Below are 27,368 nucleotides of genomic sequence, written 5' to 3' on the forward strand. Positions count from 1 at the left end.
CTTTCTCTCTATCATATAATTCCATTTGTATAATAAAATGTTAACTAAAATTTATATCAATATGAAACAAATGTTGTAAATCATAAATCATCATTATATGTAAATAAAGTAGAAACTTACATCACAATGTCTACGAATTAAAAAGCCACTTGGAATGTTTTATTTTAATATAAAACAGCAATCAATGTTCTAATGTTACTACCACAACACTTTTTACACATTCTGTGATTTTTGCTGATGGATGGAAAATTGAATAACATTAGATATTGGTAACAAATTAGCACAAAGTGCTACTCTACAAACATGTCAACTACAGTCAAGTAGATATTCACGGAGGTTGTGAGTTGTATCTGTTATTGTCATCTGGCAATACTAAATTAGATACTGGTTCATCTTCAAATATGCCTTCATCTACCTCATCATCAGAAATGGTAAGTTCATCAGGATATTTATAACTATTACTTAGTTGACTGGATGGTACCACTTGCTCCTATAAATGAACATAGTTGAAGTTAATATAACACTAACATATTATATATACAATATAAATATATATGCAAGAAAGCAATTCAAAGTACGTAACTAATTGAAAAAAATATTTGTATGATATTTATTAATTTACCTCAGATTCTGTATTCATATCTTGATACAAAGTATCAATTTCATAGTCAAATAAATCTTCTTCTGGTTCTTCCAATGGATGAAATGATAATTGAGCTGAACCTTCGTTCAAATTCATTGTTACTTCCGGCTCACCTATAAATTTACATAAATATATGTTTTTCATTATTTACTAGGTATATACAACTTATTTTCTTTTTTGTCTTTGCTTACGGAGTGGATCATCTATGCGATTATCCAAATTAAAATATTCCGTTAACCTGTTGTTATTATTATTATTACTATTATTATTATTATTATTATTATTGTATCTACAGTGGATCAGTTGGTGACTATTCTGATTCTGTAATTTGTCCATATCATCTGTCTACATCAGTTGATAGTACACTCAGGTTGGATCGTCTACGTAATATCTATATACACTAAAAAGTGAATATGGTTAATGTGCATCTACAAAAGTCCTACCATGGCATTGAATGTCGAGTGAGAAATCATGATCATGTAAGAATCATTTAAACACGAATTAGGAAATTTACTTTGAACTGTTATATCTAGCTGTTGTGAGACAGCAACAAATATTTCGTGATGACGAGGATCTTGTAGATCCTTTTTCTCCTTCAAAATTCATCATTTTGAGCGGATGACTCCGATTAGATTGACGATATCAGAACTCTTCGCCCTTTGTTCTGTTATTGTTAAAACTCATTAATCTATCACACAGTTTGTTTCTAAATAGAATTGTGAAATCTAAAAATGTGCTACGTCATGACGATTATCGACACAATGTATACTCCTGAATGTGCTCACCTTCAATAACGCCCGACGTAATCCTTCTTTCGAAATACGTGGAACGATATACAAACTTTTATTCAAAAATGATTAGTTACTATCATCACAAACGTGAACCATAATGCAACAGTGTTGTGTGTAAGATCACACACTAAACAACCGCTTGTACGTCGCGAGCTGACAGGTTATACGCATGCTCAGTTCGGTTTTGCGAACCTACGCCATTGAATGATGTCATATTCAGTAACGTAGGTATAAAATTGGCGCTTCAATAAAAATTTGTTTTTCGAAATTTACGTTAATATATTTAATCGTATTTTATTAAGTAAGTTCATTATAAGAAATCTAGTTAATTGGGAAAGCTAGTCAATTATATTCAAAGAAACGATAATAATAATAATATTGTTACTTTAATGATTTATTAAGGACGTAAATTTAAGCATGGTTCAAGTTTTTAATTCGTCGAATTGTATCTTTAAGACTTTGTCTTCTCTATAATATCTTTGTTAAAAGAATTTTAGGATAAACTATCATATAAAAATCCTGCGCAAGGAATAACGTGTACTTTGTGAAAGTTGATTGTTTATATCTAATACAATATAAAAGTATTAAACAATCTATTAATATTATTAATTCAGGCGCAATATTACAATGAAACGCTACATCCTACTAATCTACGTTAAAAGCTTCTTATCAAAAATATCTCTTTTTTTTGTATACTTCTTTTAAGATGTCTTAAAACCATGTACTTGTTGATGATTAATAAGCTATCTTGAAAAAAGAAAAATAATAAAATGACACGTTCGCAGGGTATCGAGTCTAAACCAATAATCTTTTCGCTTTATTAATTGTCATGAAAAAAAGAAATATATATGTGTGTGTATGTAATACAGAAAATACAGATTAATAAAATATCCATACCTTAAAAACAATTTAGGATAGATGCAAAAATGATGTAACGATGTTTTGGAAGAAATGACGCTGTAAGTACAGAAAAAAGTAATAACATACACGCCGAAATCGGAAATTGGATTTTACGGAAGGATCTTCACACTTTATTTTCGCTTCTTCTAAGCACACAACCGATTAAAAGTAACCAAACGAAAATGTCAATGTTGATTACGACGCTGGTTAATGAATAACGCTTCTCTTAAGCCACATCTACATAATATACAGCGATCGCCGTAAAAGGTTACAAACTTATCTCCGATTATTTAAAAAAAAAAATTATTAGTTTCTTCTTCTGTTTTGTTTCTGTGTAGTTTTCTTATCTCTTTTCGACGCGAATAAAAGAAACGATCACAGATTTCCTCGTATCTTCAATTTTCTCCCTGTACGCGATTGTCATATCACTAGAAGAAGAAACTGTAATGACTTTCTTCATTGAAAACGTGTTAGTTAAAAAAAGAATATCATTCCAAATCAATAGATCTTCCTCTCTCCAGGTGTACCTCTGTTGATATAGATATCTACTCTCTACGGTATCTTCTGAGCCACGAGCTTCTCTTTCTTTTTTATCATTTTATTTTCTTCGATCGTACTATGAACAGCCTAAATAAAAACACGCTCGTGACTTTGCTGCTTTATAGCGGTATAATACTACAAACTTAACGGCGTTTTTAATCTCTGCGACATTCGTCCCATATATTGTCTTCTACAAAAGTAATGTACCAGGTCCAGTTTACTTTCGTAAGATTTACAAAAATGTGAAATCCGAGGAGGGTAATGTTCGCGTGTTAGGGATCGCCTGAAAAATGTTCTTTCGGTTTACGAGAACTCGTCAAACATGTTTCGAGATGCTTTTCTTCTTTTTTGGGACATTCTCTTTGACCGGGTATGATGGGACATTCGATCCGATTCGCTGCAACTGAAATTAACAGGCGCAATCACAAGCGCAACGACGTACACGCTTCTCACGGCGGTGTGTGAATGCCTCTGGGATTGAACGCACCGAACGTGGTTGCACGTCTGTGAACAAATTGGAACAGTGTATATTAGAAAATTTTATAGTTCTTATATTTAAAATTTTATAGCATCTACATATAATATAAAAATTGGATTAAGTTCTTCGATAAATACTAATGGAGATCAAATAAAAGTCCATGAATTACAAATACTCTTAAATGTAGAAAAATTTACGAATAAAAATTTTGTAGAAATTAAGTTATCTACTCACAGTGTGGGCGGGTTTCCACTTCTTGCTCTTGTTGTTGCTGTTGCACTTGCTGTTGTTGTTGCTGTTGTTGTTGCATCATCATGTGAGTCGTTTGTTGTTGTTCCTGCTGCCTTTGCTCTGATTCTTGTTCAGAGCTTTGATTATCAGAAACTTCAGCGCGAGCCTCAACAGGTATTTCCAAGGATTCTACAGGTCTCAATGGCAGAGCAAATCTTGAAAGTGGGAATGCATTACCTTCTACAACCTAAAAATTAACATATTATTGATGTACTAATTGCATATGACAAAAAAGAAAATTCAATTAATCATAATACTTGGCGATATCAATAATAACGCCAATGGATATAGAAAAAGAGATGAAGTAAAAATAACTATGGTAGCAAAAATATATGGCAGCGGTGGGATTCGAACCCACGCCTCCGAAGAGACTGGTGCCTTAAACCAGCGCCTTAGACCGCTCGGCCACGCTACCAGATATCAATTTAGTGAAAAATTGCTGATCCAGCGGTTCTCATTTATTCTTACATAACATTTGTTATTATAAATAAGTAAACAAAGATGATAATATTTTATAATGTACGAGTTGGTTGAAATCCGAAATATGACACTCTACAAAAATGTACGATATTTGTGTAACATTAATAAAATGTTACTGTAAGATTAATTAAATGATTATATTTAAAACAATACGTATGCAGAATAACTGTCTTCATATAACTTTTAGTGTAATTTCAAATAAAATTTTTCTTTCAAACGTTAAAATTGATATCTAAAATTAAAATAAAATTACAATTTGAAATTATATCTGAAATTGATTAGTTTGTTTTTTACCTGATGAATTATATTACGAATTTCCGCTGGTACAGGGAAGTTCCTTTCTTCCTCGCTATCATCTTCCGGTCCAGGGAAAGGTTTAGCTTCCTGTTGCTCGTTTGAACCATCCGGTCGTTGGCGACCCTCGATATTTCCATGCTCCAATAGATTTCGAACCTCTAACGGAAGTGGAAGTCCCAGAGGAATGGGCTGAGCTCCTTCCGGGAACGGTTTGAATTCTTGAACGTTCTGAAAAATGTAAATAAAATTATTTCAATAAATAAAAAATTACATTCGATATTATCGTCTAATAATAGTAGAAATAATAGGACAATCTCGCATGTACAATTATACAGATGTTAAATTATTATTATTACATATGTAATATGTGTATGTTTAATTAAAATTATGAACATTAAAATTATTTATTGAAATTAAAATGAATCAAGATTGATCGTTAAAAAATCATATTTTTCTATTAATTTCCATTTCCAAGACCAATTAATTTTTAATGCCAATTATATTTTCAGTTAATGTAATATGAATATCTCAAATAAATGAATTACCTCGCGGCGAGCACCTTCAGGTATTTGTACAGGTATAGGTCTCGCTTCACCAGTGATATGTTGAATGATATTCTTAATCTCTAGAGGTACTTGTTGAATGATCCTTCGAATTTCGAATGGAATTCCTTGGAAAGGTGAACGTTGTCTTTCAGTAATCTGAGGCTGCGGTTGTGGTTGTGGTTGAGGCTGAGCTTGAGGCTGAGGTTGCATCTGGGGTTGCATTTGAGGTTGCACTTGCGGTGGCATCTGAGATGGATGTTGTTCGGTCTGCGGGATTAGTACGTGAGGAATAATCCCTTGTTCGTGAACCTGAGCTTCTGGCTGTGGTGCTGGCGGAGGCATCATGGCTGGTCCCTGTTCTTGACCATACGTTCCCGTTTGCTCAACTTGTTGATACATCACGGGTACTTGTTGCGGTTCTTGAGGCATTGGTGGTCGCATACCTCTCATAGGATTCGCCGAGAAATGACGCAATTCGATGGGAATTCGGCGCACTTCAACCTGAATGAAATTATTAAATTTTAATTACCGTAGTGGTAAATGATTTTTTATATATTCAGAATAGCACGAGTATAATAGTGGTGTATTCAATAGTATTCATTACACCAATAAAGATTGTTGCATGTGTTAACGGTGGTAAAGAAGCCTTATTTACCTTTCTATAGCGAAAGTGAAGTGTAAGTAAAATGAAGTGTAAGAAATTCATCGTTTGATTAATTATGAGAGAATATAGTATGTAATTATTTAGAATAAGAACAATTATCTGATTTAGTTTAACAAACGTTGAATTTTACGTAAATATTGCAAACTTAGTTCTAAATAATAATATGATAAAATCTTTAATTTGAAAAATGGATCTATTCTCGATTTCTATTTAATTCTATTCTCGAAAACTATTTTAATAAAAAGAGAGCAGTATTAATTTTTCTGTTACTGCATATTAATATAAGATATACTAACTTGTGGTCCCATTGCAGGATTTTGCGGTCCCATCATGGGCGTCTGTGGTCCCATACGCGGAGGCCTCATTTCCATGGTTACCTGAGGGATATTTCGCAATTCAGGGGGCACAATACCAGGTGGGATGTGATTAAGTCCGCGTGGATCGCTAAGTGGTAACTGCTGCATGTCAGGAACTTGATATTGAGTGTGCACTTGATACTGATGATAACCTGGGTTGGGTTCCTGAGATTGAAGTGGTACTTGGACGGTTCCCAACGGGATGATGATTGGCGTAAGCATCTCTTGATCTTGTTGCCTGAAAATTAAGCACATTTTGAAAATTAAATATAATTCATGTGTAAAAATTCAATTAAATTTCAAATTTTCAATTATTTTAAATCTTTAAAAATTATTAGTATTTTTATATCAAGACTGTTTTAAAAGTCTTTTATTTTTAATTTTAATTGATCTTCCTTGCTTTTTTCTGTAAACTAAGAAGCTTTACCAGCAGCGTCACCAAATAAAATGAAGTTACTTTGTATTTCTATTTAATTTCCATACGGTTAATAAATTTGATAATGTTCTATCTATAACTTAATCCAATAAATTACACTAAAACTTCTTTCATGGAGGAGGCGTAACACTTCAAGTCATACATACTCTTGATGAGGATTGCCAGATTCGCATAAAATGGCGACACGTTCTCCACTCAGTCTTTGGTAGCGAGAATCAGTACTGTTTTCGACATTATTGTTGTTAGCACCGTCCATCACTTGATCAGCTCTTCGTCTCTCAACCACGCAAGAAACTCTGCTGCGTGCCTCTTGGATCAAAGTCTAAAAAACAAAACAAGGAGACAAGTATAAAAATTATTAATTTTGTGCATCGATCCATTTATGCTTTCGATAATCTTTCAATTTTTCAATTTTTAGAAATTGTAGTAAAATTAGTGAACTTACGCCCGCAATTTCGTCAAAATCGAATTGAAGAGGCAGCTTGATGTGCACGGGAGGAAACTCGTCATCATCGTAGTCATCGTCATCGTCGTCATGGTCACCGCTTTCGTTGTCTGACTTTGAATTATTCTCATCCTCCTTGTGGACTTTGACGTCCTTGGTGTCTGGCTCTACCTCCTTCTTCGATGGTGTTTGCTCAGCGAGAGACTGCTGAACCTCCTTCATGTCACTGGTATCCTGCACAACGAGAAAATATTCCTTAACACCTTTCGTTCCATAATTTTTCTAAAAGTCTATAAAATCGTTAATAAGAAATATTGACATGAAGACATAACGTAGAACCGATGGTTAATCCCATGTAAAAATAAGAGGTATAACAATTTGAAATTTTATTACCAATACTGGTAAAGTATGAAACGCATTTCAAAATATACGTACGAGTTACAAGATATTTAATGCAAGTATATACATATTTCGGAAAGATTACAGAAGTATTTAAAAAGTTTAATATTCCGTCAATAAACCTCAATATTCAATGGAACCATCTCTAATGTTTCATATCTTAAAGATTAATCAATGAAAGACTATTCATGTTGTATCGTAATTTTGTATTATGTATATGTTTACACCAAACGTCTTGTGACTTGTATATCTACATATATCTTTAAAAAATGATTTCAAAGTTTTCCAATATAAACGTCACAGTAATATCTCACTGCTTCATTAATAAAATTTACAAAAATGTTTTGTAACTTTCGAGAGCTACCGTATAACGTGCACTTCCTCGTTTCTCCTCGTGACAAATCACGTACTAAAATTGAAACCATCGTTAAAGTCTTCCAGTCTGAGAACAACCTAGATCTGGTTCACAGAGTATTAACGTTCTCTATGAAAATAACCCGATCGAGTCACGAATATCGTGCTCTTCGCGAAACATCAGAATCCCGTTTCAAATGACGTACAAAGTACCAGTCTAGTCAGCTTAGATAAGATAAAAAGAACCGTAAGGGTCATCGTGTCGAGCGCAAAGCGTTTCTTCCGCTTAGAAAAATTGTTTGCGTTGAAGGATCGTGCCAGCTAATCGAGCGTCTCATCCTCGTTTGATTTCCATCGTTCTGTTCGAGGTTGTACCGCGATAACATGAAGAGAGTTCACTTTCACTCGCGACCCGATGTCGCGACCAGGAAGAAAACGTGTTGCATCAACGGATGATTACTATGGCGATATTTATTCAACTTTCGAAGCCTTCAGGAACGATTTGTCTTCGTTTCGCGGTCTCCAACTCGCAGATACTCTTTTAATTTCTCTTATCAGGAAGGAAAGGTTACACGAAACGACGCGACCCAATTATTTCACCTGCTGCCTATGTGATTATTGTCCGGATCTTAATTATATTTAATCGCTGATAGTAATAACGATGGTCGTATAGAAGCAATAAACTATCGCGACACGCTCTAATTAGCGTTGGCTGCAAATGAAACTGACCGAGGTTTCGTGGACTCTAATAAAGTATCCCGTTAACAATGCGACGTATTGCAGCAACGATTCGCCCTGTTACGATCTTCGGATCTTTACGATTCAGTTCTGATTTCGTTTCAATAAATATAATATAATATAAATAATAAGATAAGATGCAAAAGAAGAGAAAAGAAACGGTTAAGTTACTAAAATCAAACCTAAAATACTCAAAGATCGTTTCGTGTTAAGTTAGTTGTAATCAAGTTAGTGTTCAAGCGATGACCGCTAGAAAATTAGACTATCGTTGAGTTATAGACCAGGAAACGACGTGAAATACGTATTTGGTTAACGGTGATAGGAAGGAAGTTGCTGCTGAGTACTTTCGAGAGCCTAATTTGTGATCGGCCAGCAGGAAACCATTATCGTGCAAGAAACGTTAAGTTGCATCAGGTTCTGACGAGCTTGGACGGTTCTACAGTTTCTGTTTGTTGGTTGGCAAAAGCGGGGCCCTCTCGCTTTACTCGTCCAAGTGACAACTTTCTAGAATATCGGTGAACGTAATGAAAGGTAGCCGGAATGGCTCAGCTACCGACCAGCTTCTGGTTTTCGCAATTCTAGACTCGCAGAAATAAACTTCGATCTTCCCACTACCCATTCACAGTCGAGAGCTATACATATATATATATATGTATCGCTACGTTTGATCATACATTCAAGTATACGAGAAAGTTCTACCATTCCAGAACGGAATACGATGTTTTTGCCTTCGAATACCAAGAATGAGAAACTGAATTGATACTTTGTCGCATTCAGGTCGATATCTCGCGTTTAGTATTACTCGTTTAGTATTGAAGCTATATGAGGAGGTTTATCAGGAGTGATAGCTGGTTTTTATTAAGTACATACATATATAGATATAGGCGAGCCAAAAATAATTTGAATTTTATAAAAACGCGATTACATTATATCTCTTTATTTTTTAATAACCGCGTTAATTATGTAATGTATATGGATAAGATATCATATAGATAAAAAATATATTAATTTTTTTTACTGATAATTTCCACCACTCGATTAAAGTTTAATATGTTTCTCCAAATAAATTAATAACTTAGCGTAATATTTCAATTACAAAAACAATATATTTTATTAAAAATTTGGTACGTTTTTTATTTCCCGTCTTTTCGTTTTGTTTCAATGTAAAGCGAGAAGTATTCTCCTGTTTGCAACGAAGAATAATATTTTAATTATGTAGAAAATATTGTATTTTTCACACGTTATCATTTCACAGGGACGTGAGAAATAATAATTACACAATATGTAAATATCGCTTATTTTTTGCCTAAGGAATCCTAAAACAGCTCGATGCAGCTGCAACAATATACGCTCTATTTATTGCACATTCATAGAATATGTATATAGCGCGTAACACTATTTATTCAAGGATTATTAACGTTACATTCATTCCAAACTAAAACACTGCAAACTATCGTTGCATCGTACAACGGAAACACTGATTCCAACATTGATATGAAACAATAACGAGGTCTGTTTTTAAAATGCATAGCACAACGCTTTTAATTGATAATTAATCTCAACAGTAGGAACAAAATATTAAAAGCGTTATCTTCGCAGAGAATGAAATTCGAATTAAATGCAAGAAAGAGGAAGGAGCAATCCGTAATTTCGATTGTATCATAATAAGAAAGGAAACATTGATTCCAACATCGCTATGAAACTATGTATCACGATGTTTACCTTAAAGTGAACACTGTTTCATGATGTTTCAATTGCTAATTAATTAACAATCTCAATAAAATTAGAATTTCCAGTAGAAACCGAAATTTACAAACTGTTACGTTTTGTAAATTGAAAGAATGAAATTGATTGCGATTGCGAGTAGATGCAGACGGTACCGTAACAGACCGACCACTTTCCACTTGGGAAATTGCTCAGGATGTAGAAACGATTTTGCGGTGCACGAGCGACAACCTGTATAATCGTCAAGCTAGAACGAGAAGAAATAAGTGAAATTTCTTAACCCTTCGAGCGCACAGGTGGTTGGAGTGTTTTAGCATCGTCGTTTACTCGCTCATAAAATTTTTCTCCTTATTTTATCAAATGGTATTCGTGACTCATGTTAGAAAACAACAGTAGAATACTTGTAGAAATCAACCGTGAAGTTCCTGTTTCATATAAAATCACTGCCTAAGAGCGGACAATACATTGTACGTGATGGTTATGCGATAACCATCGGTTTTGCAACGTCAATCAATAATACGACACTGATTTCCAATTCCGCAACACGATTCTTGCGTATACGAACGTAAAACGATATTCAACTATCGAATTTTAATTGTATTATTATATATTATATATATTAATATTCAAAGAGCACAGTTCTTTCGCTTAGATTCGACACAATTTAGTTAATGAATGTTAGTTTCTCCGTAGCTATAAAATACAAATTCGTCTAAAGTATTTTCTTCCTAAATATAATAGTTTCGTTAATAATTAATCTTACTTTATTCAAACTCGCCACATGCTCCGGTTTTTATCTAAATTAATTTAACCTACCCAGTTGGATACTCGTTCTAAATTATACTTTTCATTTGACTTTTTCATAAAGTCCGAAAGAATTCACCGAGAAGAAAATAAAAATGTTTAATACCTTAAGTATTCTCTGAAATACAAAAGAAAATCCGAGTTCCTTAACCGCTTTGCATTGCACGCTGTTTCACAAACGCTACGTCAACACGTTTCGTGCAACATATTTAAATTTTACTTTCGAGTCGGTCGAAGAAGTGGGCCGACTTGGAACTGTTGGAAGGATTTCACGAGGAAAAGGAAATCGATGGACTTGGCGTCGCATGCAATATACAAAAGAAGAAGAGTAGAAAGGAGTAGGACAAAGAAATCGGTATCGCGACTAACAGAGTGCGCGAAGGAGAGAGAAGCTCACGACCACGCGATCCTACAGGCTTTCTTTAGAAATCCTGCAAGCCCCTTTTGCGAGCTGCCTATCAATTAGCGAGCTATTATGGCGGGTAATCATCGTAGTTAAGCGACCTGCACACTGTCAGTCTTACATTATAGGATACTATGCGTTCTCAATGATGTAGATTTGCACTCGCGTGCCATCATCGCTTGGTAGATGGAAATCGACGGCACACTTTTGCATCAACCGCATAGTATTGCTAGCAAGTCGAATCAGCTACTTTTTTATTTTACCACTTTTAGCGCGGTCATGTGCAAAACAAGGTATTTTTCATGCTGATACGATAGCAACGTTTTTTTAATCACGGAAATCTTCCAGCATGAATAATACTTATCCCGCTGGAGTATAGAGAATCATAGGGTGTAGCGCAGGAGTATGTTGACTGTTGTTAACTACCAAATATGGTAGGATAAATTACTTTTCCCGGAATCACGATTTGTTGCACTTTAAGTTGGAAGAGTGAAATTTAATGATTGATAATTACCTTTGGTATCGAGAACGCGAAGCTAATGATGTTTTGATGTTAGGGATGTATGTACTCTTTGATTTAAGGTAGCAGTTTCTGTGGATATAAGTGGTTTATCGAATAAAAATATGAAATAATTAGAATACTTTAAATGAAATTTAAATGTTTATTTGAAATGTTTATTTTTTAAATGAGCAAACAGTTATTTCGAAATATATATATATATATATATATATATATAGGTTTAAACTTTTAAATACGAATTAAATATATTTTATTTCGATCTGCCTGTTCCATGTATGTAATTAACTTCAGACGATCCGTGTGTTAAATAGATAGAACCGTTTCATTCGACTGTAATTAAATTTATTGCACAAGTGGAATAATTAAATACGTAGTATTTCTTAATAATTTTTAACTGTTGTATAAAATTATCATATATTCTAATAGTGGAGGGAAGATTTAAAATAATAATGTAGCACTTACGAGAGTTTGATTAATATTTCTCAATGATATATAGAAACTTTTTCACAGAACCTTACATCATCCTGTTTCTCTCGTAGCAAAGATGCTACGATATATTCGTATCTTACGTAAAAAACAAATAATTAATGTACATATATAATTGTAAAGAAACATTAAAATCGAAAGAACATTTATATTTTTCATTCCTTTTCATACTTTCTTCTTCAAAAAATTTAGTAAGTGAACGATCAATAAATATTAATTAATATTTGAAAATGTTTTTTGCAAATATTTCTGAATTATTGTTTACCTTACGCTATAAATATTATCCTACATTCTATTTATAATAAACGGTGAGCCGAGTGATTTAAAATCTAGCTACGTCGAGGAAAAGTGAAATTTAGAAGATTCCCGTGAGAGCGAGGGAATTTTCTAATCTACGCTAACATCATCGTCGCTGTACAACACACAGCAACGCGAGCATACGTATGTATATGCGTAGACAGATAGAGCACAATGTTGGACGAGTGAAAATTATTCTTGATAATTGATAAGGAACAGTTTCTATCATCAAGGTGATGCAGCATGTGAACACAACGCCTCAGACACGGACAGGTAACAATACAGTTAGTTTGCAGAGAGAAAATCTTTTTAGAGAACGTTCACCTTGCTGCCGGTGCGTGCAACGGGCAACCCACTTTCCGTTGTGCTACGTACCTTTCCATCGAGAGTCGCAAAAATACGCCACAGCATCCTCTCAGGATGCTTTCATATCGATGTACTTTAAACCGAATTGTTCTCTGTGAAATACTCGGCGATCCATCTTGCTAGGCATAAATAACGTACGACAGGTTGATATTTGCAAAAGAAATTCGGAAAAAGATTAATTAAGAAAATACTTATGAAAATAATAGAAAGATAATTATATAAAATGATTTTGAACAAGCAATTACGATAGCTACTGGGAAACTTATAAGAAAAATATTGTGTGTCGATGCTATGCATCTGCTGTTAATCGTTTTAGAGTACACACATTACTATTTTCATATGTGATTAGTATGTTTCGATTACGAATGTCTATATATTCAAAAAAAATTGATATGTACAAAGTATACATAACGTAACATAGGATGAATATATAGGCAATCTCATCTTAATATCCTCTGAACTATGATTCGAAAAAGTGATACAAATAGAACTTGTTCCATTTCAACGTGGCCTTACGATGACCGTCGGTCATTTATCTAGATGAAGGCGCTTTAGATATCTCAAGGTGACCTCTGTTTCTTTAAATAGAACTGTACATTCTTTTATACGCCGTTCTATACTATATTACATATTATAAATAATACTAATTTGGTCAAATCGAGCGTATAAAATTCAAGGAATACATAAACATAAAAATACTGCGTGATCTTCCCTTGTTTTTCATGCGATAGGTTCCACAAGATTAAAGTTAAAATATCTTTTAAATTAATCACTTTTCGAACCAGATACTTTAATACTTTTTGTAGAGAATTACAAAACGCATCCAACTGCGTATAAGGAATATACGTAGAAATAGATTTTAATTTAAGAAAAGACAAAAGTCAGCTTGAAATCTCGAAGGCACGATCACTTAGATAAGATTTGTGAACATCACAAGATGTACCTCTCGAAACAAAGTAGGTTTTATTTGAAACGATTCTTCGGACAACGTATAATTTCAGAGATATTTGCGTGGTTTATTTAAAACGAGACACCCTCTATAGTACTTGAATGAAATAGTCGTAGTATCTAAAGGATGATACGAATCTTTATTTGGATTCCATTTCTCTGATTATCCTCCAAAGAAATACGAACGTGCATAAATATTCTCAGTCTAATAATTAGTATTATACAATTTTCTGGAAACAGAATTTATCCGAGGAAAATGTATAGCTTGATAAAATTACACTGCTAAAGACTAGAAGATAAACTCATAGCTGTGCTTCAACTTTGAATTTGCACTATTTTTAATTAATTTCTTGTTTGTCCGGCTGGTCTTCGTTAAACGAGAAAATGCAAAATGACGAAATATTTGCATCAAGATGGAATCAACAAAAAATAAATTTCATGCACGCATTAAACTACGTTAGAATTGAATTTTCTGCACTGCTGAGAATAAAAAAAAGAAAAACAGAGCGATAGCAGGTCGCAGGTACAAAAAGTGAAAAAAGAAAGAAAACGAATAAAGTCAAGGAAATAGTAGAAAGTAGTGGAATCTCTTCGGCGATTTTCTCCGGCAAAAGACTACGTAAACACTGAATAATTTTCTTTCCTCCGTTACGCAAAAATTAGTTCCAATCGAACGACTCGCATATACCGGAACGTTTCGTAATGCATTCCCCTCGAACGCAGCAGAAAAAAAGCACAATGTTGCGTTCGAATTACTTAAAACTCTTTCGCCAGCGACATTCACGAACACGAACCAGCGAAAAAGAAACGATGAAACATATTCGTAAATAAAGCGACGTATAAATTACATTTGCTACTAAACTTTGGAGATTAAGAAAATACAGGAACAAATGACCTGTACGAGAACTTCTCCGTTCTGGAGACTTCGATTCTTCGTCGCAAATCGCGAAACGGTGATTAATGCCATGGCGATTAAAACTGCAAAATGACTTCCTCGAAGATTCCTTCAAGAGGAATACGAATAATATAAATGATTCCAAAGGATTTATATCTTGAAGTCTATAATAACTGTACATTATTAAGGATTATATTATAAAACAGCTTTAATAGTTCCATGCCCTGCAGGCTATTGCTGATTCATGATACTTGATAGACGTGAGGTTTTCATTAGGGAAGCGAAAATATTCTCTGTTGCACTATTCAGTTAATTGGCCAGCAGACTCGAAGGAAGGCCGAAGAGGATTCGTCATAGGAGGTATCATCATCGCGAGATTTAAGAGTGGCAGTTCTTCAAGACACCGCATTGGCTCATAGAGTACGCTGTATTCTGATTGATAATAAAATATGATATATAAGAAAAATATGTATATATCATTGAATTAAAATGTAAAAATAGAAATTCAAAATGATAAAGTGTTACTTCTTTACGATTAGAAACTGTAAGTATTTTATTATAAGCACCGTGTTAAATATTGTACTCTAAGTATCCCAAATACTTTAATATTCTAATTATTTTACTATAATAACTGTGAGGCTATAGACATTCTCTGTTATTCTAAGCATTTTAATACAAGTATAAACATATACTTACATACCTTTGCCTTGAATTCAAAGTTCTAAAGCGGAAAGCTTGCTTCTTTTACATAGAAGTTAAAAGATCCGAAGTTTAGAATTTTAAATGATTCTAAGCAGATTCCCTTCAAATTACTATTTTAACGATATCTATTTACCACTTGCGGTATTGCACCAATAAATATCGTAAATTATAAAAATTAATTATAAAATAGCCGATGTCAACTTTTACGAAAATATTACCGTCTCAGGTTCTTTTTACACGAACGTATGTATATGTATGAGTTAGGTTACCAAGGAACCGTAATACCAAAATTAACAGTGATTGTTGAGCAGAGAGTCGAGTGCGTGGCCTCCTCCAACACGAACTTTCACTTGTTAGCAGGAAAAGAGAATAGGCGCTAATGCTCATCCTGAGGTATTTAACTTTCAACGCGTGATTGATTAATTAGTAAGTGTGAATAATTGTCTCTCACCCTTTCTTTCTCTCTCTCTCTCTCAAATTACATCTCGGGCAATGTGATACGAAGAGAAAAGAAATTCTTTTCTTTTCTTATGATTTTCTCGACGTTTTACAAACATCTCTGTGCACTGTTGGATACTCAAATAACGTGGATATAGCGTGGTTTCCGGTTCGTTTAAGGCAGTTGATAGAAAGTAAGATCAGTTTACGTGACTCAAATGCCGATCTAACAACGTATTTCTGTTGTTGTGTATGATTCTAACGCAACTAATCGTAAAGTGAAAATCGACCACTGTGTGATAAATTAGAAGAAATATAACTGGATTGAAAAAGAGTTTCTTCGTTACATGTGGATTTTTATGTCGCCTGTAATGTTTCGAAGTATAAATTTATTTAAAGTAAGACAAAATTGACCCAGTTTTCATTGATATATATATTGCAAAATATAAATACCGATATTAGAAATATTTCAAAGTTTCTAAAATACAAGAGAGCTCGAAGATATTAATTTCCGTGTCAAATAGATGGATTATATTGAATTAAATTATATTAATTATATTTTAAAAAGAAATGTGCCAAGATTATATTTAAAATTTCTCGAATAACCATCGAAGCATAAATATATTGCAAAAACGATAGCGCGTTGCCTTGAATGCGCATATTATTCAACAGTGTAACAAAATATAAAACATATTTCTCAACAAAAAGATTACCGTTCATCAAAATATGTTACTTATATGTTATAATAATTTATCAAGCAAAACCGAAGCTCGTTAATCTTTTATTTCACAAACAATCGTATCTTTAATTTTTGCCGAATAAATCTTCTTCTTATATTTCAATGTCATTGGAAGGTCGAAATAATTATTCCCACAGATTCTTGTTTACTGAGAATCAATTCATCATCCTTGATTACTTTTAGGTTTCCGCGACTGAGAGCACCGTCACGCCTTTACTTTTTTGGTAAATTCTTCTGAACGTATACGACCAAACAAAAGCCACGTTCGACCAGTCGTTACAAATCTTAGATGGAAATTTTCTGCAAAGCCTTATTTCAAGTGGACGATCGTCGTCCTTGTCCCACAAGAACGCAAAGAATCTTTACACGCTCCGATTGGTCCGAGAACGTCCTCGTTTTAATACCGTAACACATGTACTTTTTATCATGCGTTAATAACAATCACCTCCTTCGCGTTGTTTAACCTTGACAAATTACAGCGAGCATTCAAAGCGGTCGAGAAGAGTGTCAAACTCAAGTTATTAATTAGATTGAAATTAAAAACGAGGTACTAATGAGGTTTTATGTACGTCAGTCCTTTTTGTAATATCAGAATATTTTAGTATCTAATATTTTATTGATAAAGTAAAATGATTTTCGTAACTAACAATACAACGTCATGGAGGCTTTCATGATAGAAAATGTCACCAATGAATTAGGTACAAAAAGTATGACTGTACCATTAAATAAATAACGATAAATAACAATTGACAAATATTTCTATTGAGTGCGATAACAACGACATCCTAGTTACAAATTGAATGATCTTAACCACTTCCCGTGCCATTTAGTTCGACGAAACTCGGGCCCAAGAGGTAGACATCGACGCTCGCTAAACAGACTGATGCTCGTAAACAGTCGCAACACGAACCGAAATGTAGATGTATCTGGTCGCGAGTCAGAATCGCGATATTTACGTTTGGCCCAAGTATCTGGTCGCGAGTCAGACTCGCGATATTCATGTTTGGGCCAAAATCTTCATCGCGAGTCTAACTCGCTAAAGTACAGAAAGGGATTAATGGGTACACGTTCAAAGCTGAAAGTCGTACGATTTTGTCTAAAAAGTAATTTACGAATTAAGATTAAAACCCGATTGAAATTCTTCTTATTAAATGAATGTCAACTTATTTGTATTTTAATTTCAACTTAAATAATCCTCCACAAATTTTCACGAGTAAAAAAAATACTAAAATCTTGTCGGCAAAAAATTAGCAATTTAAAATCGGAACTTGATTTACGTTCGCCTCATTAAAAAAATTGCAAGAAGACATCAACATTTTAATTACAAGTTAAATAATCTTCTAGAAACCTCGTAACCAAAAATAACAAAGTCCTGTTCAACAGAAAAATTGCAATTTAGGATCAGAACGAAATTCACCCTCTTTTTATTAAACGAATTTGAACGAAACGAGTAGAATGGCCTGTCATAAACCATCGAAACGGAAGAGTGGCAAGATTTGTGAGTGGAAAGAAGCAAAAAGGTGATTTCCTGTTTCGCGTTAAAATCACTCGTACATCAAGGAACGTAACCCGAATTACGTAATTCGCTGTTGCGGTTCTCCTTGAACGCAGCTCCTAGCACCGGTCAGCACCGTTTCAACGCGTTTCGTTCTCCGCGTTCTAACTCTTTTCTTCTTCGCTTCTCTACACCACTCGATGGCAGGATTGATTGTCCTTTTCTTCCTACTGATGAATCCTCCGCGTCGTCTATCCTTTGCATACAAAAGGTTTCTCGAGAGAAGACGATTTACGAGCGGGAGAAACGCGCAGTTCGAACGTGAGCTGGCAGACTCGTCCTGAGGATTAATCGGTACCAGGCATTGAAATCTCCGACGGACAATCGAAACGCGCGATGCTGAATAATCGAATCCCGTCCCGCTTCATCGATTCTCGCGTTGCTCCTACTTGTCTGCCGATTAATTGCATGAAAAACAAATTAGATCGAGCACTTTTTTAACTAATGTAAATTAAATTACTGCCTATTGAGACGTAATGCGTGGGAAATCGTTTGGATGTTGAAGTACGAGAAACGTTGCTGGGATTAATTAATTTCTTCATGACGTTTGAATTTCCGACCTATAGAAGATCTAACGAGTTTATGAGTACGCCATTATTGGATCTTTCAATCTTCCAAGGATTATTAAAAGGATTATATATATGGGAAGCGCGTTCGCGTTCCTTTAAATAGTGATTTATCATAAATTATAAATAGAGTATGCAGATTTATATCGTAATTAGGTAACTAAAGGAAAATGGCACATCTTAATGCAGATTTGTTTCGCGCCATAAGTGTGGCAACGAGTATTTCACTTTGTATATTTGTATATTTTTGCCTACTACGAATATACATATACAAATTTCCCATAATTTCCCATAAATGCATAATTATCCGCAGTGTAATAATACGATGATACAATACGATATGAAATTTTCTGCAGAAGATTACAGTCTCGAAGCTAATGGCATTTTGAACCTTTACTTTATTTGTCATTGTTTATTTTTAATTCCTCTTGAAACACATTAGCACAGATTCCTCTAAATAGGTGTGAGGTGACTCAAACACTGTTCTTGTCCCCATTTTAATAGCAATTAAGCGTCGATTAAGGATGATTATAGAAAGCTGTAATGCTCCAGAGGAAATAACGAGATTCAAAGAGTGTCGTTCGACACTGACGATGATAAAATCCTGATGGCGATTCGTATCTCCTGTTGCAATAACTCATTAACAGTCATAGACGTGATATGGCAAAATTAAAATCCATTGAGGTTATATACAATGCACACGAGATAAGAAACTGGAATTTGCATGGCTGTTTCTGATTTCTGCCTGCTTCTCCTTTTCCTCTTTGCCAATAAAAGTGCGCAAGAGTGTACGTCCTGTCCCGATCGTAAATAATTCCACGCTTTCTAGGTTTCTGACTTTTTATGACTAATTTACTCATTAACATACTCCTTCGACTATTATTTTCATGGACATTAAAAGAGCATGGGACGGATTAAGAGCACGGAGATTAAATACGGTCTAGCAAAAGCTTTCTTCGCTGAACCTTATAATTATCTTTCTTCTGCCATTAAGGACGAATAATTATAATTTCGATATAATTTTACGTACGCAATAACTTGAATACAATCGTTATACGTTCGATTCTTTAATGATTTTTAAAGTATAACATAATATTAGACCAATTTTCAGTGAAAGTATTGGATATCGTTAACTGTAATTATTGGAGTATTTCTAACAAATAACCGAAAATGAGGAAAAATTGAACATTCAACGTAATAAAATCTTCCATTCTCTCTATTATTCCTACAACCTCCTTTCACTTTGCCATTCTATAAAATCTCGTTATTACGATATTAAAATATTTATAAAATAAGAAATTAAAAATGTAGCATTTTTCGTATTGAAATAAAAGGCACGTCAATTTATAAGATTTCCTGTGTTTAGGTGCGGGATGAAATATGTACTTGTATAAAGTTCTGAGCAATATAAATGGTAACCAATTCGTGTAAAATGGAATAGCCGATCGAGTAACAAGAGCCGTTCTTTAAATCAGGTTTTGTGGCTTTACGGATGAAAAAGTTAGCGATAAATCATGATAAATCACGGTAGTTCGTTATTGCCAGCAATATCGAAGTGAATACCACAAAGAAGGGCGTGACCATAGATCAGGCACGATCCTTTCTTTCTATTGAGTGCCGTGAGAAGCGATTCTTCTTTGCTGTCTCATCATAAAAGGCGTGTTTTCAGCGTTGCATTAAAATTCATATCGAACAACCTACGAACTCCTCCATCATATTAATATGCTTGCGAGTGGCAAATAATTTCAAAGAATATTATTGACACTTTATGCCACGTTTCCTTTATTTTCTTTGAAATTAATTATTAAAATTATATATTAATACCATTTGCTAAGTAAAATTAATTACTAAAATAATACCGCTGTATAAATATTACGATTATTGGAAAAGAATAAAAATTAATACGATGCTTGCTTGTAAGAAAAGTGAAACAATTAGGAAAGAATAATAAAAAAAGAAAGAAAATAAAATGCTGGATAAATGGATAAAATATCGTACCAATAATTAATCTTTTTACTGTAATCGGTGTAACTTATATTTTATATAGATAATTTTAGTCTTAACTTTCAGTAGGATATCTACCCTCGGCTGATTTCTTTTTATAGCTTTATCGTCGAAAAACTTCTTCGCTGTAAAGCAACAACTATACCACTTTCTCATTTAACTTTCACTTTCATTTTTAAACATACTTCTGCTTGGCTTTTGCATCTCTTGCAGATGCACGATTATTCAAGCGTAATGCTAATACTCATTGAAGGAGTAGCTGTTATTAAATTCAGAAATCCATTGCTTTGAAAAGACATTTTTGAAATTATGGAACTAGAGATTGGAACCAACATATTAAAGCAGCGAGTTAAATTAAATTTACATAAAAGTAACATATATATATAAAGCAAATTAGATAATCATTCAAGAATCCATTTGAATTTCTAACATTATCATAATGTACAAGAAAGTAACGTTACACAACACTTGCACGAGGCGACATTTTTTGGTGTTTTATAGGAAAGCAATTTTTATTCTAACTTATTTTATTATTTTATTTTAACTTTCTATCAAATAATCGCATATTTTTATTTAATCTCAGAATCGAATACGTACTTTTACCAACCACTTGAACATTTCAAACACTGATCGTCACATTGATCGTTGAACACTGACTGTCTCTTGACATTTTACGAAACTCCGTACATGTATCGCACACAACTATGAATATTTATGCAGATTCATATTTTTATGAACGTTTTATGACTAAAATTATTCATAGAACCTAAATACAGGATTGCCTCGTTCTCTACAATATTTTAGTTTGGATAACCTGTATATTTTTTCAAATTATGTACATTTTGTAGATTTTGGCATATTCAAATTTGCCAGAGACGTATAGACATTCAAAGTCCATGCATTTTTTAAAGTCTCATATCTTTAATCGACACATTGTTCCCACTTCCAAATGTATCTTTCTTTAATGAAAAATTTGATTAGCTCGTTTTAAGCGTCGAATTCTCAACAAAAATGGATTTCTTGATGTCTTTTCCTTCTTATACTCAATGATCTATTGATAATATTAATAACTGAACAAGTCGCAAGATGCACAGATTTCTCTTTCACGATTTTATAATCCTTCGTCAAATCTGATAATCAGACGACACGTAATTTGCAAACATCTCTTGCAAAAATTCAGTTGTTTTATTACCAAGCTTATGATTGTTATATGGATTTTATTTATTATCATTGACAACTTGCAACTTGTGATTCCTGAAATTTTCATCGCCAATATTAATTTAATCGTGCAAGATAACTCTGAGCTTCGTATGGTTTATTTCGATATTTAACTATTGTTTGACCGAAAATTTAAAACTTATTCGAGTTCGTATATTTCAATCTTTTCGCCGTGCGAAGCAAATTGAATTCTTTGTTCAGCATGTCAGCGTTAATCATATTATCGCCGTTCTCGCGGCGTTTCCCTTCCTCACTTTCCATCATAAATTCAAACAGCTCCATTCGACTGGAAAGGATCGTCGAGAACTGATCGATCGGCCGGTTGATCTTTTACAATCGGTTAAAATCGAGGTGAAAATTTAGAAATCTCGAAAGCTGGCACCGCGTTGAACGAGTGAAATAAGATACATTGGTAGCAGGCTAACTCTCTGTATAGAAATTTTACGCAGGAAAAGCCTTCTTAAACTCGTACATGCATTATAAACGAGCAAAACAACTACTTTGCCTACTTGAAAGTACAAATCGGAGTCTTTCAGTAATGCATCCATGTTGCTGGAACTGTATTTAGTGACTGGCTTTCTTCCTCTCTTTCCTTCTGCATGCTTTCCATTCTATTTATTTAATCTCATACTTTTGTAAAGCTCATACCATCATATATTGGATATAATTTCCATATACCTACGTATAACGTAAATTATACATTCAAAATAATCTTATTTATAAAGCGATACGAAGTGTGGTATGTTGCTTTCTTCTGAAATCCAAACCTGTTAACTCACACGTTTCTTCGTCATAAGGCAAAACATCTTCAAGAAAATTGGTTTTCATTCATACGAACACGGGCTCAATATAATATATTTCTATCACAAACATGAAAATAGTGATGTCTTAAAAAATAAGGAACTCGTTAATAAACGAGTTATCTTTCCAAAGAACGAGTTAGAATAACATTTCTTATTGGAACAAAAGCATAACGTACAATAAACTCCTTCAAAATATAAATAAACTACGGTAATTCTCATAAATGGAGGTCGATGTTTTACAGGAAAATTAAATATCTTTAATTCGAAATTTCATGTGTGTAAATTCCTGCAGAATTTTTATTTCATTATGATCACTTACCTGAACGAGAGCCTCTGGTTGCAGATGTTTCAAGAATTCACCTTGTTGGTATGTAATGGATGATGGTTGTTGTTGCTGTTGCTGCAACCTAAGTTCAGCTTGCATCGCAGCAATCGATTCAGGAGTGCAGGATGCGCGAGCTTGGACCCAGGATGCTGCGAGGATGAAGCTTCCAAGGATCACGGACATCGTCACCAAGGTGACAGCCGCGATTCTTGTAATTTGAACCGCTGTACTCTTTGGCCTCATGTATGCCTGTGAATAAGTGAATCAAAATGTTAACGAAACCAGAAATATAAACTATTTTATAACATTATTATACAGAGAATAGCAAGACACGAGCAAGACGTTAGTCTACATTTGGAAATAACTTAGGTATAGGAAGTTAGATTTTGTTCTTCCAGGCTTCATTTTTTAGAAAATTAGTTACACGCGTCTTCGAGGAACTTTCTGTTAAAAACAAAGCTTCAAATGAAAAATCATATCGTAAATTTTCCATTATATTTTCTGTATATCGTTAATTGTTTCTGTATTTATTTTTATGAAGTATTATTGTATATAAAATAATCTGAAGAAAAATAATATTAAAATAACATTTATTAATCCGTGAAATGTAAACAGTCTACACAAATGTAAAACATTAAGAATAGAAAACTCCATACAACACGCATAAACAAAATTCGTATTTTTTTAAATATCAAAACGCGAAATCTCTTTCTCATATTATAAAATTAAGAATTAACACAATAACGTAGCTTTTACAGAAACAAAAATTTATCAGTGTCAAATATAGCGTCACAGAATAATATCATATGAATTTATAAAATAATACTTCATCGTTAGCTTGCATTTGTTATTGTTACTCCGGGTTTAATTACGAAATAGAGACAAATGTATCCGGGTAACAGGTTCGGCGCGAAGTAGTTTGATTCAATAAGCACCGGAACAAGTGTACCTCTTGCAATCAGAATCTAATTACTCGAGATTTTCCGTCGCTATTCTCGCCGTTTCTATTTTATGTTAATCAAACATGCTTATACACTTCTGTGATTATATCGCGCGTATTACGTTCGATCGCCGCAGACGAAGAAAGGAATACGTAGCTAAACTTGACTTCCGTGATGATCTCACTACATTGAAATAAGCCGGTACCATAAATCTAATTACAATCTCATCAAGGTTTTTTTAATCACTCCATACCTATCCATTTTTAATCCTTCGAGCGTTCTGTAACGTACTTTTATCAATTTTTTATTTCGAAATTATTTCCTATATTATTTTCTATTTGTACTTACTTGCAACTACCTGTAACATATTTTTGCTTAAAAGTATAATTTATGTTATTTACGTGATAGTTCGAATTGTATATATTTATCTATCTTTTTTACTCTATCAAACATTTTAAATTTCATTAGAAATGAAATAAATCTTCAAAGATCGAACGTGTCAATAATTTATAGAATTGTTCAAATAAATAGATGAAATAATTTCTACTATGAGGCTCAATTTACGTTCGACATCGTTACTCGTTTTATCGCTCTGTTTTTGAATAACCAGTGCAATAACGGAGACTAAGCAAATGATGTAAATGAGATAATTTACATCCAAACAGTGTTCTCGAGTGTGAACATAGGTATGTTGCTCGCGTTTTATTTCGCTGATTATTTGCGTGTCTGGTTGACGTAATAAATTACATCAGAGGCAACGGAATTGCGATTAGAAATTAATTTTAACGACCGACAATCCTTCATTACTCGACTAAAGTTCGAGTTAAATTTATCCCTTTTAAGCGCGGAACTCTAACACAATTTACCAAAGCGATTTTATTTCTTCACTTTTGCTTAACCATCTTCGTGTTAAGATTAATTATCGCTTTAAAAACGAATCGAATCTTTTGTTTAGTCAAACCTCCTCCCTCCTTTTCCCCCGTAGGATTATATTCTGCTAAATAAACGATTGAAATTCCATTCTTAAGAGACAATCGTGAAAAAGTAGAGTTTAAATTAACAACTTTTGAAATGGAGATTCTAAGTAACGCTTATTGATCTTTCCGTTCGAAGAGGAACGTGAATTCGCAGTAAACGCCGCGCGTTTCAGCAAACACGACAGATGCATGCAGTTGCTAAACATGTGCAAGGTTCATTACAGGATAATGTAGTCAATGCAAAATGTGTACACGCAGAGTGCAATCGCATGAATGTGTGTACGTAACTTCATGCTGGCTAGCCAACCGAGTCGAGGTCTTTTGTCGTTTCACGCTCTCCTTTCCCGTGGTTTAGCAGCATTCCCACTTCATGGAACGAAGCTAATCGCGGGAAAAAGTGAAAAATGGAATTGGAGAATCTCATCGTTTTCCTAACACGCGTCCCTCCACCATGGTAAAACATACATCGCCATTCATACAATCCTTTCAGAACTCTATAAACTTTACGCTGGTAAATTTTGCAATAATTTACAATTTACATGTTTCAAAGTTTATGATAATCGTAATAATTGTTAACGTCACAAGTTGGTTCATTTTCATCTATTAAACAATGGACTGGAATTATAATCTTCACTGACAACGCTATATAATTTAGGCAAATTTTTTACCACCGAGAACGTTAACCGTTTTGTTTTGTATTTTGTTTAAAATAATAGAAAATTTTCAGCGATTGTTTGTAAGGTATAGAAAGTGTATATCTATGACGAATCGCGGAAAAAAGGAAACTTCGATGTATCCAGTGTTAGTTAACTAACTTATATTAATGTGTCGTCGTGAGTTTTAAAATAATAAACTTGACTATTGCTTATCGCCAAAAATTTCCAACGAACTATGAAATTCAAACAAGCATGGAATTTACATTTACCATTAGATTATTCCATAAGTAGTACTAAGTTTAGCACAATGGAGCTCTTCATAATTGGAGTTTCGTAAAAGGAGAATAGGAAACTTAACACTGAAAGATGGCAAACGATTATAACGAATGATGGACACGAGGTTTTTATCCTACCACTGATTACATTCTCTTATAAGTAATGCGGAATTAAAAACAATGGAGCTGTTCGCAATTGGAGTTTTATAAGAGGAGAACTATTGTAAAAACTTATTGTTTATAAGAGCGATGAACTGTTGTGAAAAATAAGATAAAACGTATAACTGACTAATTACAAATAATTATTTATATCTAACGTAATATACAATATATCAATTATATAAAATACTGAGAAAATCATGTTCCTCATAGAATTCTAATAAATTCCACTTTTCACCCTGTGATCAAATAATACACTTCGATTAACATCTGTTAACGATGAATCTAGGAAAGATTCTTAGATTTCCCGTTTTATTCAGCAGCCGAGCATGAAAATTATGCCAACAATACCGTAATTGACTCCGTATCAACTATCCGTATAAAATCGTTTAAACCAATGTGAAGATGAGTGGATAGCACGAGATGCCCAGACAGTCGTTAGTCGCGAGAAGGAAATACGTCCGATAAAGTAAGGCTTGCTGTTCAATAACTGTATCGTGACACTATTATTTTACGCCTCGGACTCGTTCAGCTACTTGAGAACCTTGAAAATTAGAAAAATCTGTCACTCTATACGAATACGTCTCTGATCTCCTTTCAGATCCTCTCGTCTCAGATCCTTTGTCGTTCCATGTATTATACAAATAGTCTAATTGTTAGTCTTATATGCTATTGGTACTGTTCCGGCAATAATTATAGCAAGTAACATTGACTTCCATAATTAATTGATAGTAATTTCATATACTTAGAGATTAGTTCAATGTCGCGTTCTATGCTTATTATCTTGACAAGTAAAACAAGCATGTAATCTGGCAGAGTAATCGCGTGATTGGTCAAGGAAGATACGGTTCCGGTAGATTGCATGAATAATCGAGTGAATATAAATTGAAAATATTATTCTACAACTTATTTTTCCAAGAAAATTAAACGTGTTTTTCCTTAAATTATGGAAATATATTCTTACGAGAAACGAAGTTATCTATGTATTAGATAGAATTAGATAGAAATTAATGAAATTAGATAGAAAGTTTAAAACAAAAATTGAATAATTTGCAAATACATGTAAAATATCCAGAGTACGCTATTTAAAAAGTTTAATGGAGGAAACGGATTTCTAACTTTCTAGCTTCGAATCGTTTCATTATGTTCGTAAAAATATAAATTTGCATAAATATCTACGATCTATCCTATAACTTGTGTTAATTATGA

The 27,368-nt window shown here is 33.6% G+C and overlaps 2 protein-coding genes and 1 non-coding gene across 4 annotated transcripts in view; all 3 read right to left on the reverse strand.

Moving 5' to 3' along the window:
* Positions 1-131: 131 nt before the first annotated feature.
* On the reverse strand, positions 132-2,075 carry LOC122568932 (putative uncharacterized protein DDB_G0287457). Of its 2 annotated transcripts, XM_043729251.1 has the most exons (6): positions 1,429-2,075; positions 1,158-1,368; positions 835-1,043; positions 623-756; positions 333-490; positions 132-234 (listed from the first exon to the last, which is right to left on the reverse strand). In XM_043729251.1, exons 3-6 carry the CDS (start codon positions 977-979, stop codon positions 165-167), a joined length of 507 nt encoding a protein of 168 aa, XP_043585186.1. In that variant the 5' UTR covers positions 980-1,043; positions 1,158-1,368; positions 1,429-2,075; the 3' UTR covers positions 132-164. The 2 variants fall into 2 exon arrangements, with proteins under 2 accessions (XP_043585186.1, XP_043585187.1); XM_043729252.1 differs by having other exon boundaries at positions 132-490; positions 1,429-1,641.
* A 148-nt stretch (positions 2,076-2,223) lies between these two features.
* The window catches only part of LOC122568927 (putative uncharacterized protein DDB_G0271606), a 33,959-nt gene continuing 8,814 nt past the window's right edge, over positions 2,224-27,368 (reverse strand). Inside the window, exons 2-9 of the mRNA XM_043729236.1 lie at positions 23,146-23,400; positions 6,867-7,100; positions 6,568-6,743; positions 5,926-6,223; positions 4,966-5,466; positions 4,418-4,648; positions 3,587-3,830; positions 2,224-3,378 (exon numbers count right to left, since the gene is read on the reverse strand). Coding sequence (XP_043585171.1) covers positions 3,284-3,378; positions 3,587-3,830; positions 4,418-4,648; positions 4,966-5,466; positions 5,926-6,223; positions 6,568-6,743; positions 6,867-7,100; positions 23,146-23,400 — 2,034 coding nt within the window. The 3' untranslated portion in view covers positions 2,224-3,283. The remainder of the gene's footprint in view (positions 3,379-3,586; positions 3,831-4,417; positions 4,649-4,965; positions 5,467-5,925; positions 6,224-6,567; positions 6,744-6,866; positions 7,101-23,145; positions 23,401-27,368) is intronic.
* Trnal-aag lies at positions 3,977-4,058 on the reverse strand. The gene has a single exon. It is a non-coding gene; the product is annotated as a tRNA-Leu (tRNA).

The sequence above is a fragment of the Bombus pyrosoma genome, linkage group LG7 (genome assembly GCF_014825855.1).
Source record: "Bombus pyrosoma isolate SC7728 linkage group LG7, ASM1482585v1, whole genome shotgun sequence".
Taxonomy (NCBI): domain Eukaryota; kingdom Metazoa; phylum Arthropoda; class Insecta; order Hymenoptera; family Apidae; genus Bombus; species Bombus pyrosoma.

What these genes read in the sequence shown, in the direction of transcription:
- LOC122568932 (XM_043729251.1), bottom strand. Translation starts at nt 979, where the DNA reads ATGGACAAATTACAGAATCAGAATAGTCACCAACTGATCCACTGTAGA. An exon ending in TCGCATAGATGATCCACTCC is followed by an intron (nt 757 to 834) that starts GTAAGCAAAGAC and finishes GTAAATTTATAG; the next exon opens with GTGAGCCGGAAGTAACAATG. An exon ending in ATATGAATACAGAATCTGAG is followed by an intron (nt 491 to 622) that starts GTAAATTAATAA and finishes GTTCATTTATAG; the next exon opens with GAGCAAGTGGTACCATCCAG.